Source organism: Pseudomyrmex gracilis, unplaced genomic scaffold (genome assembly GCF_002006095.1).
Source record: "Pseudomyrmex gracilis isolate BER0280 unplaced genomic scaffold, ASM200609v1 scaffold_168, whole genome shotgun sequence".
Taxonomy (NCBI): Eukaryota; Metazoa; Arthropoda; class Insecta; order Hymenoptera; family Formicidae; genus Pseudomyrmex; species Pseudomyrmex gracilis.
This window is the reverse complement of record NW_018020752.1, coordinates 16,045-32,847: the sequence shown is the minus strand read 5'-3', so window position 1 is coordinate 32,847 and position 16,803 is coordinate 16,045. Positions and strand designations below refer to the sequence as shown.

Genomic DNA, 16,803 nt, shown 5'->3' with positions numbered 1-16,803 from the left:
TACGAAAAGTACAAAGTTCACAGCCGTCTAAAAACGCGTTTTCGGTTGTATAGTGTCTAGAAAAAAAGTGTATTATTACCTAAATTCGAGAGGTAAACCGACGGTATATATACATATATATATATATATATATATACACACACACAAGTACCAAAAGAAAAAAAAAACAAAGTTTTCTACTACTCTTTACTACTCTTCTACGTTTTACGGTATTAGAGCACGCTAGTTCACATTCTTTCCAAATTGCAGGGAAAGTCGTGCACCGACGATTCAGAATATAGTTAGAAAAAAAAAAAAAAAAACAAACCAAACAAACGAAACAAATGTAAAATAAAGTAGTGGAGAATAATAACAATTGTACGTTCTCTAACCGCTGATTAGGTTCTCGGAGAACGGGACGAAGAGAGAATAAATATGTTTTCTTCGGTGATTATTGATTTTGTTGCGACACGCGCGTGCACTGCAATGCGTGTGCGTGTGCGCGCGCGCGTGTGTGTGTATGTGTGTACAGTTGAACGTAATAGTTGAACTGTAGTTGTTAGGTCTTCTGCGGCGAGAAGTAACTTTTTACTTTAAGCAGACGGCGTTCACATTCATTAAAGCGGCGTGATTTTTATTTGAAAACACAAAGAATGAGCGTTATTTTTATATCTATTGAGAGAGCGTGACATATATATGTATATTCGCGAAAGAAATAAATGAACGAGGAAGTAACGAGCTTTCCGAATTGCGGTCTCGGTTGTTTAGTATAGCAACTAACTAACGTAAGTTGTTTTTTTTTTTTTTTTTCTTTCACACGAATCTTTATGTAAGCGTAGAGACAGGGTATATATATTATTATACACAATATGCGTATATATACGTGCGAAAGAAACAAAAACAATTAGTGAGTATTCGCATGTAATTATTTCACACATGCGCGATCGCGCGCGAAGAAAATTTGTTACTCGAACGTTTTTTTTTTTTTTTTAGCCCCGCGGCGATGTATCGGCGTTTCGCGAACGAAAATTTGAAATGTTTGAAATTTGCACATTTCGACTTTTTTTCTCTTTGCGAATCTACGAGGAGATAATTACGTGCGAGTACGCGAGAAGCATGATACAATACACCTTGGAGCGAATCAATAAAAAAAACAAAAAGAACGAAACGACAAATTGATGTGAAATTTGACGATTTGATCTCTCATCATCTTCATCCCTCGAACGTGCAGTTTGTTTTCGCAATGCGAACGTTCCGGCAAACAAACAAACAAACAAAAAAAACGGTGAAATGTGATTAAACAGGAGAAGAAAAAACTCGATCGTCTAAATATTCTTCGGTTTCTGCTTTATTTTCGGCTGAGCCTCACATTAGAGATTTGAACGAGAAATCTCGAATGTTACTCTCTCCGAGAATCTCTTCGAAGATCGGAAGGAGACACTCTTATTGTTTGTAAACTATTTATTTCCGTTCGCGGAAATTTTTCTCCGATTTGTTTTTCAAAGCGCGCCCGCGTTTTTCCGCGAAACGTAGAAAAGTTTATCGCCCCGATGTTGCGCGTGTCTCTCTGTGTGCGAATCACTCGCGCGATTGGTCGTTAGTTCTCCACACCTACGGTACATCTAGTATGTGTGTGTGTGTATGCGCTGCCAGATGCTGCAGCGCGTGTCGTCTCTCTACTCCACAGTTAAAGTACTGAACTCGGACGACGCGCGCCAACGTTTTTCGATCCCGCGTCGCATTTTTCGACTCAACCCGAGACTTTACTCGCGTCACGTGCGTCCGTGAATTGCCGTGTATACGCGTTGTTGTCACTTAAAAAAAAAACAAACACAATTTCGCATTGTGCGCGAGTGTACCGCACCGAGTACAAAGCAATCTCGAGTAAGTATGCTTTCGCATATTCGACACCCTATTGTGAATACAGAGAATTACGCGTCGATTTCACGCGGGCTGAATGTTAAAAAAAAAAAAAAAACATGATTTCAAATTACACGTCCCGAATTACCGTTTGTTACTTAAAAAAGAATCGGGGAATCGAGTAAACGAAAGAGAATCAGAGACGACGCGAGCGTTTTGTTGCACTTTTATCGCGACCGATCTACTGCGTCTCGGAGTTATCGCTCGTGAAAAAATTTTAGTCGCAACCGTGAGATCGTAAGCGATTCGGAGACCAATTGAAGACCAGTTTTATTATTTTACGTTAGTCAGAATCTTGGTCTGCGATCGGTCCGCGATTTGCTTACGAACTTACGACCTGCGACTAATATTTTTTTTGTCACGTGCAATGGCCTTTGCTATTGTGCAGAAGAAAACCGAGAGACCCGAAAACCGCGTCGACGCGTTCACGACGAAAGAAAAAATATCAAATAGCATCGTGCGGTGCTGAAATTCTTCGCGAAATCCGAAAAAATCCAGGTCGAAGATTCCCTCGATCGTCGAGCGATTTTATTTTATCGTGAAGTGAAAGAAAAACTGGGTTTTCCACAGCGCATCGCGCGAGTCTTATCAGAAAAATATTAACGCAAAATTATTATCCATAGATTAACATATAAATTATTATCGTGTTTGCATAATATATCGGCCGAGTAATACGTGTACAAACGGACACGACGTGATTTCTCGTGAAACAATAAAAAATACAATATAGAACAAAGGTTTTTCATTTTTTCGGCTTAGTTTCCGAGAAAATCAAACTGCGTACGCACGTTGTACAAACGTACAACCGAGATACGTTTTCGTCGAGCGACGTGTCGTAAACAAACTCGATTTCTTCGAAAATAAGCCGAAAACGAAAAAAAAAAACTATACTTCTTTCTTGTTTGTTTTGAAGAATCACGTCGTGCCCGCTTGTACATATTATTCGGCCATCCTGTATATATCACGACGATATATTTCTCTACAAACAATATAACCGAAGAATTAAATCAACAATGTAACATTGTTGTCTGTGTGAACAGAAAATATAACACAACGTAGGTATTCGCGCCGCGCTCGATATAAACAAAGAAGCGTTACCCGATCGTTGAACCGCAAGTGCACTTCCGATCGGCGACTCCCGAGCGATCGATCCTCCGAGAAGACGTACGTGCATCGCGTAATTTTAACAGGATTAAATTCCAAGTCTCTCTCTCTCTCTCTCCATTTTGTTTCCTAACGATGATAAATCTTTGAGTCATCTCTCTTTGATTCGGTCGTGTTTTCCTTCAAGTGTCTGTAACAATGTGAAATAATTTTTTTCTTTTTATCACAGTATTTGATTTCGACGCGAAAACGTGTATAAAACGCTTTTTAAGCTCTGAGTTTGCGCTTGTTTTTAAATTTTATACAAATTTATTTTTGAGAGAGAGGGAGAGAGAGTTCAATAAATTAAAAACACAATTTGCTGAAAAATATAAAATATAAAATAAAAAAATTGTGTACAACTATAACGAAAAAAACAAAACTAAAAAATCACAATTGAACATAATTAAAAAATAAAAAATGTGTAAAAAATTGCAATCAAAAATTGTGACTTTCATTATTTTTTCTCTGATCTTTGAGAACGCGTTTTTATCTTCCGATTGCGAATGAATTATGTCCTGTGTTATTAATTACCTGTTCTTAGAAACTCAAATCGAGACGTTCGTTCGAATTCTATCTACGGGCAAAGGCAAATAAATTTAGAAACAACACGGAGAGAAGTGCGGGTGCGCTCTCAGATGTAAACAAAACGGCGTGATCGCGCCCCCGATCGTTGACCCCGCGTCGTTGGCAGTCTGCGCGTCGTTTTCGCCGAGAGAGAGTGCGAATATTCTCCGCGAGCGAGCAGCTTAGAGCGTGTCGCCTCGTGTGTCTCCTTCCTCGTCGGCGATCGATCGATTCCCGCGGTCTGGGTCTCGCGTCGCGGTTCACGTCGGCGATTTCGCGACGAAGCACTTCTCTCGTCGCGCATCTTCCTCTCTCCCCCCACTCCCTCGCCGATCTCGTTCTCGTTCGTTCATCACGCATCGGTTTCAATCGTGCGAATGCACTTCGAACAGATACGCACGCACTTGACGCGAAGGATCGATTAATCGATGTGTCCCTCTCACGATGTCTCTCGGCAATCGATTCCTCCGACCTCCCCCCCCCCCACCTTCTCTTTTATAGCAGTCACCACCCACAACTTCAGGGTCCGTTCGAGTTCTCTCAATTGTTGACAATTGTTGTACGCGTATCTCGCGTGTAAATAATATCGCAAAGGTATATAACCTCACATTTCTTATCGGTTACGTTTTCGCCAAATTCAAGACAATTGTAGTGTTGAAAAAAAAAAAAACAAAAAAAAAAAAACGGTCTCTTCCGAAAGACCGCAAAGGTAGGTTAAACGCGACGCGCAAGAGAGAGACTCTCCTCCTGGTAGTGTTCGCTGAATTTTTAAAGGTCGCGTATATTTGTTGTGTATATACATATGTACGCGCGTATCGTGTTGGAACATGAACGAGAGAGAAAGCTAGAAACCAAAGTACAGATCAATACAAAAATTCAGTATATAATTCTCTACGCGAGTGGACAGGAGTGTAAGTAAAATTTCATTTGTTGTTGTCTGCGTTTTGCTACTTTTCAAGGTTAACCTGCAAAATCGTTTCGCTTTTATCGGCGACGGCAATTTGGCTCCTCCTTTCGTGCGAAATTTCGGGCTCGAGAGCCCGAAAACGGGCCGGAAAAAAGGGCCCCGATCCCGGAGAGAAGGAAAACCACAGCGGACGCGCGTGTTACATTACGTCAGGTCAGGTCAAGCAGAGGGAGAGAGATAGAGCGAGAGCGAGAGCGAGAGAGAGAGAGAGAGAGAGAGAGAAAGAAAGAGGTAGAGGCAACGCGTCTCTTTGACTCTGCGCATTTCTCGCGTTCGCTCAGGGGAAAACTCCAAAACAAGCAACATGGCGGACACGAGCAATGAGCCTGCATCGTCGAGCGGTGTCTCGGAACAGGTCGTGGCGACTACCGCGACCACCGCTGTCACAACGCGGGAGGACCTTGACAAGACCGAGGACTTCGAGCCCGACAAGAAGCGACGAAAAACGACGCAGCGCGCCGACGATGCGACCAAAACCGAGCAGAAGCTGGAGCACCGACTGGGCGGCATTCTCTGCTGCGCAGTTTGTCTCGATCTGCCGCGCGCGGCCGTGTATCAGGTAAGTCCTCGCCTGTGCATCTTGACACTACGCGTTCCGACGAACGATCGCTCTCGGTCGCGTTGCCGTAAATTAATTGCCTTTTGCCCCTCTCTGAAACGAAATTCTTGTTTCTCGTGGGCGCAAAATTCGTGTGTCGCCGCCGAGAAACGGCGTTTCTCTCTCGCACACGCTTGCGAGGATATATAATTGCGACGTTCACGCTCTCCTCTCTTACCCTTCCCCCGCTCTCCCGGCCCCTTCCCCATTCTTCCTATCCGATGGATCCTCCTTCGTCGATCGACCCCGTTTACCCGAGCTAACGAAAGTCGCGGAGAACGGGGTCTTTTAAACCCACTTCTAGTTGTAGTGTAGTCAGTAATCTCGCAGCTGTGATGTGCACGGCCTGTGTGCTGTGCGAAGAAGGTGTACAGAGAGATTGATGATAATATGTCATGAATACGCCGAAGATATGTCTGTGACACAGAGGAGCACAGAAGTTCCTTGTAGAGGGTAAAAACCCTTTTTTTTTTTTTATCCAAAGTACGTATATGTTACTCTCACGCGTTGGATAAAAATTTTTTCAAAGATTTACGATGTTAAAAAATTATTACACGCGCACACACACAGACACATCAAAAGAGCATTTTTTTTTTTCTGCGCGAGAGTGAAACGTACTCCGGAAAGAGATGTGTGTACTCCGCGGCAAGAACACAAAGAGAGTTTCAACGCGTTGTTAGTTTTTAATTATTTTTGTTATTACTTTTTTTTTCACAGCAGCCTGTGTCTTCTCTCTTTCCTACTTCCACGTTAAAATATTTTTTCTTTTTCTCTTCCCCACCCTCTCTCTCTCTCTCTCTCTCTTTCTTTCTCTGTTTTCAGTTCTCAATTTTCTTTTTGTTTAAATGCAAGATAAATAACAAAAGAGTTCGTGACATCTAGGTAGGAGAGTAACGAGATATTTTTTTATTTTTTTTATTTTGTTATAACAACAATCGCAAAAACTGCGATGTACTTTCCCTTAGTTTTTTTCCCCCTCACACTTTCTGTTTCTCTCCTTAATCCCCGAGATAAGATTGAAATTTGTGCGAGTCGGAAAAAATACTCGTTTTTTTTTTACATGAACATAGCGAAGAATACATTTTCGTTATACTAGCCTTCTGTCCTGAGCAAAACTGAGCTTTGTACACAGGTTTAGGTAATGAATTTGTCTGTCAAAGGGAGACAAGAGATATGTGTTATGTTCTGCAGGTAGGTAATTTTTATATTTTTTTTCTTTTTTATGTGAGAAACAGATTGAAACGACGTTATTATCAATAAAGGCATCAATACTCTTGTATCCGGACAAACATACACAAGAGAGCAATTGTTTTTCGCAATGCTTGCATAAAGATTGTTTTGATGAGCTATGAGATATATATATATTTGTTTCACGTATCTTTTTTGCTTGGATAAAATTATGTAATATGTCATTTAACTTGTCGTTGAAGAATATTTTTTCCTCCAGTGTTGTTGTATCATCGCAAAGAGTTACAACTCAAGAAGAATTTCTCACGTGTCTTGTGTGATTACCAATATAACTGTCTTGTGTGTCTTCCAAGTTTATATTTATATTAGCATTTTGTTACTCGACAATTGATTGACGCCAAGTCTGCAAAATAAACACAAACTTCAGACTATTGAAAAAAAAAATAAAAATAAACGCAAATATACGTACCTCAAAAATCACTTCCCCGATAGACACACCTTGTGAGGGAGCAGCAGCAGCAGCATTCCCTCAACTTGTTTTGTAATAATATAATGTATGCATGTGTTCGTGTTACATTCATGTGTTTTCGTTCATGGAACATATTAAGGAGACACTTGTTTGTGAAGAAAAAACAAAAAAAAAAAAAGAACTGTTGTAGATTTTTCAATTTACACAAAAATCTCTCTGAAGTGCTGTCGTCAAATATTTCATCCTCAGTACTTTTCTTTAGAATTACTTATGGAAGTGCAAACAAACTGTGGCGCTACAAAAAGGGACGTTTATAGAAAAGACAACCAACTATACTATATTGTAATATATGAAGGAGAGAGTTTGTATCTTGTCTTATCTTAGTTATTCCTAATGTTATAAACTAACATACACACATATATATTATATATGTAAGCTCAGTGTAAGGTGTTTTTTCTCTGTGCAGCAGCAGACACATTTTTATTTGTGATATGTGAGACGAGAAACATTTGTCACACGCACACACACACATACACATACACACACACGAACACTTACACACCCACACACTGTGTTCTTTTAGTTTTTGTAAACTTTCGCAAAACACTCCGCACATCCTCTTTGTTTTTCATTAGAAACTAGTAGCATTAAAATATCGCATTTATGAATAACACGTAGCAGTGTTAATTCTCCACATGTGCTTCACGTACAATAGAATAGTCGCGGATAACTGAGAGAAATCTCGTGTTTAAATAAATAACTGAGAAATCTCGTGTTTAAATAAAAACGTTGATCTATTGAATCAGCTTAGAGAAAAAACAATTAGCAAAGATTAATTAAGATCTCTAGCTCTCTGTAGTTTGTTTAGCGTATGATAAATAACGATACTTTCGGAGTTTTTTTTTTTTTACTAAATATATATTTAATATATAAGAGATTACCATATATATATATATCGAAGGCAAGACCGGAGCACACAAATGAGAATAGAGAGCTCGATCGTTAGATTAATGCGAAACTGATGCTCATCAGTTGTATTAGTCAACATCAGCGAGAGAGAGAGAGAGAGAAAGAGAGAGAGTGAGAGCGAGAGTGAGAGAGTGGGAGCATAAGCGAACATAAAGAAAGAAAAACAGATGTTTGTGTATAAATTTGTATAGTGCGAGAAACAAAATAAATATTCTTGAAGGTAATTAGTTAGTTATTTCGCATAAAACACCTCCTTTTTACTCGTCCCTCGTATCATCTTCCTCGTCTTGTCCTTTCTCTTGTCATTGAGATATGTATATGTATATGTATATGTGTGTGTATATATATATATATATATATATACATATGTTAGTCATTAAAAAAAAAAGAAAAAAAAACTAATATAGAAGAGTACTCTCGTGATGATGATTTAAACCAGACGATTTTTCTCTCGATAAAGTGTGACACTTGTGATTAATGAATATTCGTACAATTTTGTGTTTCAGGTTTGTAAACGTCAAAACGATGGTAATATACATGACACTAATCTTTTTTTGTTCTATTTGGGATAAATGTGTTCTGGAATTGTGGTTTTACATGTGTAGTTATACATAAGAGTAAGGATGCGAAATTTATAAGAGAGCAAAATCCTATATGTGTGTAAAACGTAGTAGATGGGAAAAAAAAATTGGTTGCGACATTTTGTAAAAATTGTCTAAAATTTTTAACGGTCAGTTGCGTCTCGAGTGACTGATTTTCTTCGAATATCTGAACTGTGAGAATCTTAGGGCCGTCGTTTTTTTGTTTTTTTTTTCTGTTTTTTTTTTTTTTTTTTTTTTTTTTTTTTTTTTTTTTTTTGTTTTTTTATTATATACAAAGATCAGAATGACAAGGACGTTAATAATACATGCTGCAATGATGTTCACAGTGTGCTAATGGACACTTGATGTGTGCCGGTTGCTTCACTCATGTCCTCGCAGATGCTAGGCTACGGGACGAGATGGCAACGTGTCCCAACTGCAGAATCGAGATCAGCAAAACCACCGCATCTCGAAATCTGGCGGTCGAAAAGGCCGTGTCCGAGTTACCGGCCGAATGTCAATATTGCGCGAAGGAGTTTCCGCGAAATTCTTTAGAACATCATGAAGAGGCGTTGTGCGAGGAGAGGTAAATTTTTTTAAAGACAAAATTTGCAGAATTGCGCGCAAAATCAAAAAGAATAAAAAAAAAAAAAAAGAAAACGGGAATGATTGACACACACCTCTAATTAATATCATTATCTTATGTGATGTAGTTGCAGGTGGACTGGAAATTCGTAGTAGTAGAAGGCAATTGTATTTATGCGTGACACGAACAATTTTTTTTGCATTCACACATTGAATTTACAGACTTTTGTTTTTTTACAAACATTTTAGAAAACGCGTCGAAATGTAGTTTCTGGAATTTTTTCTTTAACTGAGTTTTTTTCATCTTAGTTTATTGCTTCCCGTTGTTGTGTGTGACACATCCAAAACGTGCAAAATGTACTGATACTGATGTAATCCTACGCAGGACGTCTACTTGCAAATATAATAGAATCGGTTGTCCATGGCGAGGTCCCAAACACGAGATCCCGGAACACGAGATTCACTGCGTTCACCCAAATCGCACGGGGGCGGACGTGATGGAAGCGCTGAGAGATATCGATGCCCGTACATTGGAAGAGCGTAGGCTCTATGACAATATCTTTGATCTTTTGTCCTACGAGAAAATCACGTTTACCGGTCTGTATATATATATATCACATCAAAATCTAATATAATACTTATAACATATCACACACATTACAGATATTAAAAGATTGTATGTTGCTCTCTAGCGAAAACATGTCTCAGCTTTTCTTTATTTAGCAGCAACGGCAATTTATCGATCGATCTGTCTATAAATAATTTTGTCACAATTTTTGACGACTTTGGTTACACACACTTGTGCATACATTTTCTTCTTTTCGCAGCTAAGACGCGCTCCGATGGATACGTCGATTATCTGTAAAATTTTATCGTTTTTATAGACTTACAGATGAAGCCGTATCGCACTGACGAATTTGTTCATAAATTATTCTATGAAACCTCACGGTTCGGCGCGTTCAACAACCAGTGGGTGCTGAAGGCGAGGATCAATAGCAATCAGCGCGATCCCACACAAAGTTCAGAGCGAGACATGACCTATCAAGTACGAAACTGAAAACTGTCTCTTATTGTTTTTTTTTTTTTATTTTTTTTATTTTTTTTATTTTTTTATTGGCAAAGCTTTTTAGAAATTTAATTTTTTCGCTCGCCACGTGATATAATTCACGTGTGAGCAACAAGTAAATAAGTTAAAAGGATATCGCATCTTATGACAATATAATTGCAATTCAATCGCACGCAATGTTATGTACACTGCCCTATCTAAGTGGAAAATATGTTTCGTAGCTGATTTTAAAGTCGAAAACTACGTATCCGCTACCGGTTTATTACTTGATCTTGAAAGGCCCGTTTGGCGATATGAAAGTACATCCGAGAATTCACAGATTCGAGTTCACCGAGCAGGAAAACGAGAGTCCGTATTTCACATTACCGCTACCGGACACGGCAGAGTGCAATAGACTCCTCGCTGCTAAGGCCATCAATCTTAGGTAAAGAATTCTCCGTAGTAGAAAAAAAAAAAACACGAGCTTTTGTTTCTTGTTGCAGTTTACAAGTATAGAATGCAATATTTAAGTGCGATTTGTATGTGTGTGTGTGTGTGTGTATGCGCGCGCGCGTGCGTGAGTGTGTGAGTGTGTGGTTACAACATGTCGATCTTTCGTTTGCAGATTAATAATGTTCCTGGCGTCTAAGTAGCTCGCAACGACAATGATCCTGTTGTCAAGATTTTGTCAGAAACAACAAGACGATTTAGGTGTAATAACAAATATGATATAGAGCTCACAGAGATTTTTAACCATTTGTAGTAGTAATCATCGTGGCAATGACACTGAACGGAAACAAAGACCGAAAGATGCTAAAAACAACAAATATCACTGTAATGTTTAAAATTGTATATGTTAAAAAAAAAGATAAATTATATATTAAATTACTAAATATATATATATATATGTACAATACATAGGGCTCCCAAAGCATTCCGAGTATCCGGATATCAGGAGATAACAAGTCCGAGAATTCAAATTCGCAACAATCGAAAATACTCGGGCGTGTGACGTAAAAATTTGTATCAACAAATATACAAGACACACAATTTGTTTATTTGTCGTTACATTTTTACGAAAAACGCGTTTTTTTTTTTTTTTTTTACACATTTTCTCGACTGTGTTTTCTCTCGAATCCAGTCGAATCACGGTTTGTTTGAGTTAATCTTTTCCGAATTGAAATCTGACAGGATTTTTTACGTTCGGATATTATTACTTCGAGTAGTTTGAAAATTTTGGGAAACGTAACACGTAAAATTTATTCCGCCATCCGGATGCTCGGATAGCGATCGGATTTGAAACGAGAAGAGAATCTTGGGAGCCCTGTTACGTAACACTGGCGAGAACACATTAGCAATTAGGTTGAATTGCTTTGTAATGTATATCTTTGACATCAACTTTCGCATTATAAACACAGCTAGAAAAAGAAAGGTGATCGAAGACTCTATAGTAGTTTACATATAGATCATTTTTAAACGAACGAATTACATCTGCATCGATCGTGCAAACATTACATGTATTTCGGGACGGAGTTGAGGACGACAAACAGTGTACCGCTTAAAACAAATCCGCATATTAATTGAATAGATATATATTTTCTTTTTGTGTGTATCTACAGAAATCGCGATGGAAATGTGATAAACGCGAAAAGTTATATATATATATATATATAAATATGTATATATATATATGTATATATATATATATATATCACACTCATTTATAAATAAATTATATCCTACCAATGTAAAATTTCGAGTGGAAGAAAAAAAATAAAAGTTGTAAAGTCTCTGAACTACTCTAGTTCAACATCACACACCCAATTCACCGAATTGTTTTACACATTGAAACAAAGAAAGAGTCAAGAGAGATTTCAAGACAAATTCTTGAATCGCTTGAGATGATTTCTGGATGTTAAAAAGAGATTTCGCCGCGCGCGCGAAATGATTAAAATTCTGTCAAGTTAATGAACGTGCTGCTTGCTTTCGGACCGCTCGCGTTGTTCGGCGGAAAGATCAGCGGATTCAGATTGTTTTCAGGTTGACTGCTGCTGAGCCTGCGATACTTGGGCACGACCAGTCTGGAATCGGGCTCCGAGCAACCCGTCAACCAGTAAGACGTCGCTCTGCCCTTGCCCTTCAACTCGACTTCCCCCCGTAGTTCGAGCTTGAACGTTCCGAATTTGTCCAAGATATTTTTCGTCGCTTCGGAAACGTGTATCCTCAGAGCTGCAACATACCGATTTCAACTTGATTAAATTCACAGTTAAGAGTCCTGCAGTTCTCATTTTTTTGTTATTGTATTTTAAATGCACACGAAACGCTCAAATGTATCTTTATCTTACGAAGACCGGAAGATTCCATTCGAGACGCCGTGTTCACCGTGTCGCCGAAGAGACAGTAGTGCGGCATCCTCTGACCGACCACCCCCGCGCAAACCGGGCCGCTGTGCACGCCGATTCTCACGCTCAACTGAGTGTTTTGCTTGTGCATTATCGTGAATGACTTGACGGCGTCCAGTATGGCCAGAGCCATAAGTCCGATCTCTCTCGCGTGTTCGTCGCCGTTCCTCTGCGGAAGACCGGACGCGACCATGTACGCGTCTCCTATAGTTTCCACCTGCGAATCGCGAGTCGTCTCAATAATTTTCTACGCGCTTTTCAAGAGTTTATTGGAAAAATGTTTGCGAAGTATGTTCACTAAAAACAACGGTAATATAATTCTTCGAAACAATGTTCTCTCTTCTGAATATTCGTTTTTTAAATTCTCAGGATAAATAAAATTCAACCCCTTTCGCACCTTGTAAACATCGTAGAATCCGATGATATTGTCGAAGGTGCTGTACAGATCGTTCAGGAAGTCCACGACCTCCATGGGCGTGCTCTCGGCGCAGAGCGCGGTGAAGCCGACGATGTCGCTGAAGTAGATGGTGACGCACTCGAACTGTTCCGGTTGCACCATCTCCCCGGCCATCAGCTGACCAGCGACTTGCCTTTAAAATTTCGTTTTTCTGTTACGGTAGAATATCAATGCTGTTGTTCTCTGTGAATTTTTTTTTTTATTATTTTTTTTTCCTGTGAGGAAACAAATTGTGTGTGTGAGGAAACTCGCAAAACACAACGCTTCAAATAAATTGTACCTCGGGAGCACTTGATAGAGCAATTCCTCGCTGCGACGCTTCTCCAGACTCAGCTGTTCGGTCTTCTCCTCGACGAGAGCCTCCAGATTATTGGCGTACTGTTCCATTCGTCGCAGCAGATCGTCCATCAGGTTCTCGCAGTACCCTCTGAAACCGTGAGTACGCCCCCCGCGATTTAAAATACACTTATAACCAGTTTCATCCGCGGCAAAACAAAATGTGCACAAGAAGAGCTTATAAATTTTCGTTTACTTCATAATTCCACGGATCGTGCCGCGAATCGCGTGAAAGCTAGGACGTTCCTCGGGAACTTCGTGCCAGCATCTCTCCATCAACGACAGTATGTCCTGCGGACAGTCCTTCGCGTTGACTTCCGGCCTGAACGGCGGATTCTCCGACGCCGATACTCGACTCACGATCTTTTTCGAAATGAAGAGTCAAAAAATATAACAGAGAGACAACAACAATATTTAAAACGAATGAAGACGATGCAGCGCGACATTGAAATCGAATCGTTACCTCCTGCGCGGTCATAAACATGAGTTTTCTGGCTATTTCGTACGGACCGCCGCAAACCACTATTTCTTCCAAAATGATCGCGAAGCTGTACACGTCGCCCTTTTGCGTCGCGGCGCTCCCGGGTGTTATCGTCAGCGGCAGAAGCTCGGGAGCGATCCAAAGTAGTTCTGCAAATAAAAACGACGTTTCGATATAATGTAATAATACATTTGACAAATGTGTCAAATCGTATTTTGTAGATTTTGTATCGCTCATGCGTGATGACTCACTGGTGTAATAGCTTTCGTCTTTAATTAAATCGGAAGGAGTGGTGAGAGTTTTTAGTCCGAAGTCCGAAATTTTCAGCACGAAGCGACTGTCGATCAGGCAATTGCACGATCGTAACTTACCGTGCGCGGAAACCTCGCTGGCATGAAGGTAAGACATTCCCTGTAGAAAAAAACAAAGACATCTATTTTTTTTTTTTTTAATTATATTCACGGTATTTCAAGCTTGATGGTGATCAACAATACCGCGTGCAATTTACAGCACGATTGAATTGTTAAAACGGAACATTATGAAGAGACTCGTGCGCGAAGAGCGTTGGAGTACAAAAAAACAAAAAAACGATTTAACGAGAAACATCAATTTTTTTTCGCGATACCTTGACAATATCGTGGATGAGAGACATACGAAAATTCCAGTCCAGTTTGATGGCCTCGTTCTCCAAAACGTCCTTCAACGATCCCCGAGGACAATATTCCGTGAGTATTAAAACGGTCGGCGACGGCGAGCAGATACAAGCGCCGATAAACCTAAGGAAATCGTGTGATTTTAATATGCGAAACAAAAAACCAAACTTTTTTTGCATCGTGACGAAAAATCCCGCACTGATGTGTTATATACGACGTGTTGCAAAAAAAGGAAAAAAAAATTAACTTTTCGACCGTTGAATGAACGAGAAGCGCATATACCTCACGGTGTTCTCGGACGTGACGTCCCTCACTTGCTTGATTTCCCAGAGCAATTTCTTCGTCACGTCGACAACTTTTTTCTTCGTAATCTTCTTAATAGCGACTCGTTCACCCTTGTATATCCCAATAGTGGTGAACACGGTCGTGGGCGGCAGCGACTCGCAACTGATCTGCGATCCGCGACGTATCTTTTGCTCCAATCCGAAGTTCTGCAAAAACAAATCACGGAACAAACTCTAACTTGCGCTTTGTTGCGATTAGTTTTTTTTTTTTTTTTTTTTTTGTTGTAAACTCACGTTCGCGTCGGACATCGGTTGGTGCAGATTGATCTTCGACGAGAACTGCTTCCCCACTTCCAAGAGCAGTTCCTCGGGTCTGACGCGCCAAGACATGTTGTTCAGATCGGCGGACAATCGCAAGTGTCTGCGCACAAAAAAGAGATTTCGAGTTCTTCGTTTGTATCTCGATCAACATTTTTATATTTGGCAAATATTTAATGTAAAATGCAAAAACCATATATTTTTTATTTTCTTTTTTATTCGTATATTTTTCCTTTTAATTAATTTATGAAAATTAATTAATGTTATGAAATCGCGAAGTTTTCATCATCACTTTTATCTCTTTCCCATTTTATTTTGTTTCTACTGTTTGTTTTATTTATGGTTTGTTGTTACGTGAGACTTTTGTGAAAAAATATGGAATGAGATTTGACGCGAGAGGATCAAAATCGCGCCACGTGTCGAAGTATATCGTATAGTACCTGTATAAAATGCAAGCGGCCGTGATCGCAGCGAGCAGAAATATAGCGAGGGTCACGCACGCGTAGGCTATAAACGTGTAAGCTTCTGATTTCGACGTGCAAGCAGGATCGTTTCCCAAAAATCCGCACTCCGGAATATCCGGCGGTGGTCCCTCCCTTCCACCCGGCCAGTGAATCTTCTTACCGGGCATCGGGTTGTACTCCCGATTCAATCCCAAATAATGAGCGACCACTTCGAACCTGTAAAGTTAAACGATTTTTATTACGTCGAAGTGAGTTTTTTTCTTATTCTTATATCGTGTTCTCTTCTTTAGAACATACAAAGTTTCGCGCATATTAAAATCATCAGCGATGTCTTTATTTTTGATTGCGAAATATCCTGACGTATTGACTTTCCTCTCGCGGTCAAGTCAACACATCAGTATCAAAAATATAACTGTCGCGTCGCGAGGATTGCGTTACGGATTTTTTTTTTTTTTCAATGACCTTCCGGTAATGGGATCTAAATCGAGAATGCTGTAATCCGCGTCGCGATCCCCATTGTCGTCTATCCTGACGTGGCCGGTAATGCCGATGAAGTCCCGGTCCCACATTCTCCTGGTAATGGACAAACCGTCTCTGATATCACCGCCCTCGGCCAGTGTCTCGTTCAGTGCGATCCCTAACAAGTAAACACCGTCATAAAATGCCCCGACGAAGAAATTTACCTGCGGGGAAAAAAAGTGAGAGAGATTGAGAATTTTAAATTTTGATTCTCTCAGGATTTAATTGTGACTTAAAATTAATCATCGTCGAGAGAAAAAAAACTGAGCGCGTGCATAAAAAAAAAATCTCTTTTTTCGGAAGATAACAACTTTCGCGAATTTTTTATCGTTTGCTTCTCTTCGTCATACCGCAATATATATTGAGAATTCAGTGTGTTGCGAGAATTTGACATTCACCTCTTCGCCCTCGGAGAACGTGTAATTGTAATCGGACTGCGCCCGGTGTCTGACGTTGTCGGCGAAGTCCTGAAATCGCGGACTGGTCGGTTGAAGAAGAGACACTCGCAATAACGATTCGTAGGCCTTTCTGGCGGCTGCGTCGTCCTCGTCCCCGACCTCCCAGTCGTGATCACCCCAATAAGAGCCCTTTAAAATTGTTTCGTCTTTTTTACTATCGGTGAGAAGTAGCTCACGGGAGTAACTGCGATGTATATAAATTTGCTGTGCGATCTTGATACGAAGTATCTTTGAAGAAGCCTTTTCGTGTTTTCTGTTTTTTTTTTTTTTTTTTTTTTACATGCCATCTCTTACGTGAAATATCTCGACGTCGAGGAAAGCCCAGTTTCCCTTCGTCATCCCCAACTCGTGAGCGGCCAACATGAACTTTCGGACTAGAGTTCCGCGAACGCTGAGTATCACGACTATCGAAAAAAAAAA

At 40.0% G+C, this 16,803-nt stretch overlaps 2 protein-coding genes across 7 annotated transcripts in view; one reads left to right on the top strand and one right to left on the bottom strand.

The window, feature by feature from the left end:
• The first annotated feature begins 390 nt into the window (after positions 1-390).
• Positions 391-11,672, top strand: LOC109857644 (cysteine and histidine-rich protein 1 homolog). 5 transcript variants are annotated; one of them, XM_020434166.1, is made up of 7 exons: positions 391-1,863; positions 4,858-5,135; positions 8,729-8,967; positions 9,352-9,563; positions 9,851-10,011; positions 10,254-10,456; positions 10,637-11,670. In XM_020434166.1, exons 2-7 carry the CDS (start codon positions 4,881-4,883, stop codon positions 10,662-10,664), a joined length of 1,098 nt encoding a protein of 365 aa, XP_020289755.1. In that variant the 5' UTR covers positions 391-1,863; positions 4,858-4,880; the 3' UTR covers positions 10,665-11,670. The 5 variants fall into 5 exon arrangements, with proteins under 5 accessions (XP_020289755.1, XP_020289753.1, XP_020289756.1 ...); XM_020434164.1 differs by lacking the exon at positions 391-1,863 and adding an exon at positions 4,115-4,203 and having other exon boundaries at positions 4,569-5,135; XM_020434162.1 differs by lacking the exon at positions 391-1,863 and adding an exon at positions 4,141-4,465 and having other exon boundaries at positions 4,569-5,135.
• The window catches only part of LOC109857640 (atrial natriuretic peptide receptor 1), a 14,787-nt gene continuing 9,065 nt past the window's right edge, over positions 11,082-16,803 (bottom strand). For both annotated transcript variants that reach the window (XM_020434148.1, XM_020434149.1), the window contains 14 exons: positions 16,678-16,787; positions 16,324-16,512; positions 15,869-16,089; positions 15,383-15,622; positions 14,919-15,045; positions 14,623-14,831; positions 14,313-14,463; positions 13,939-14,098; positions 13,670-13,836; positions 13,403-13,569; positions 13,151-13,297; positions 12,811-13,003; positions 12,357-12,630; positions 11,082-12,240 (listed from right to left, as the gene is read on the bottom strand). In XM_020434148.1, the coding sequence (XP_020289737.1) occupies positions 11,960-12,240; positions 12,357-12,630; positions 12,811-13,003; positions 13,151-13,297; positions 13,403-13,569; positions 13,670-13,836; positions 13,939-14,098; positions 14,313-14,463; positions 14,623-14,831; positions 14,919-15,045; positions 15,383-15,622; positions 15,869-16,089; positions 16,324-16,512; positions 16,678-16,787 (2,636 nt within the window). In that variant the 3' untranslated portion in view covers positions 11,082-11,959. The remainder of the gene's footprint in view (positions 12,241-12,356; positions 12,631-12,810; positions 13,004-13,150; positions 13,298-13,402; positions 13,570-13,669; positions 13,837-13,938; positions 14,099-14,312; positions 14,464-14,622; positions 14,832-14,918; positions 15,046-15,382; positions 15,623-15,868; positions 16,090-16,323; positions 16,513-16,677; positions 16,788-16,803) is intronic.

Excerpts from the sequence above, each read along its gene's own strand:
- LOC109857644 (XM_020434166.1), top strand. The coding sequence starts at position 4,881 with ATGGCGGACACGAGCAATGAGCCTGCATCGTCGAGCGGTGTCTCGGAA. Across the intron at positions 5,136-8,728 it reads CGCGCGCGGCCGTGTATCAG|TGTGCTAATGGACACTTGAT; the intron begins GTAAGTCCTCGC and ends TGATGTTCACAG. Across the intron at positions 8,968-9,351 it reads GAGGCGTTGTGCGAGGAGAG|GACGTCTACTTGCAAATATA; the intron begins GTAAATTTTTTT and ends AATCCTACGCAG.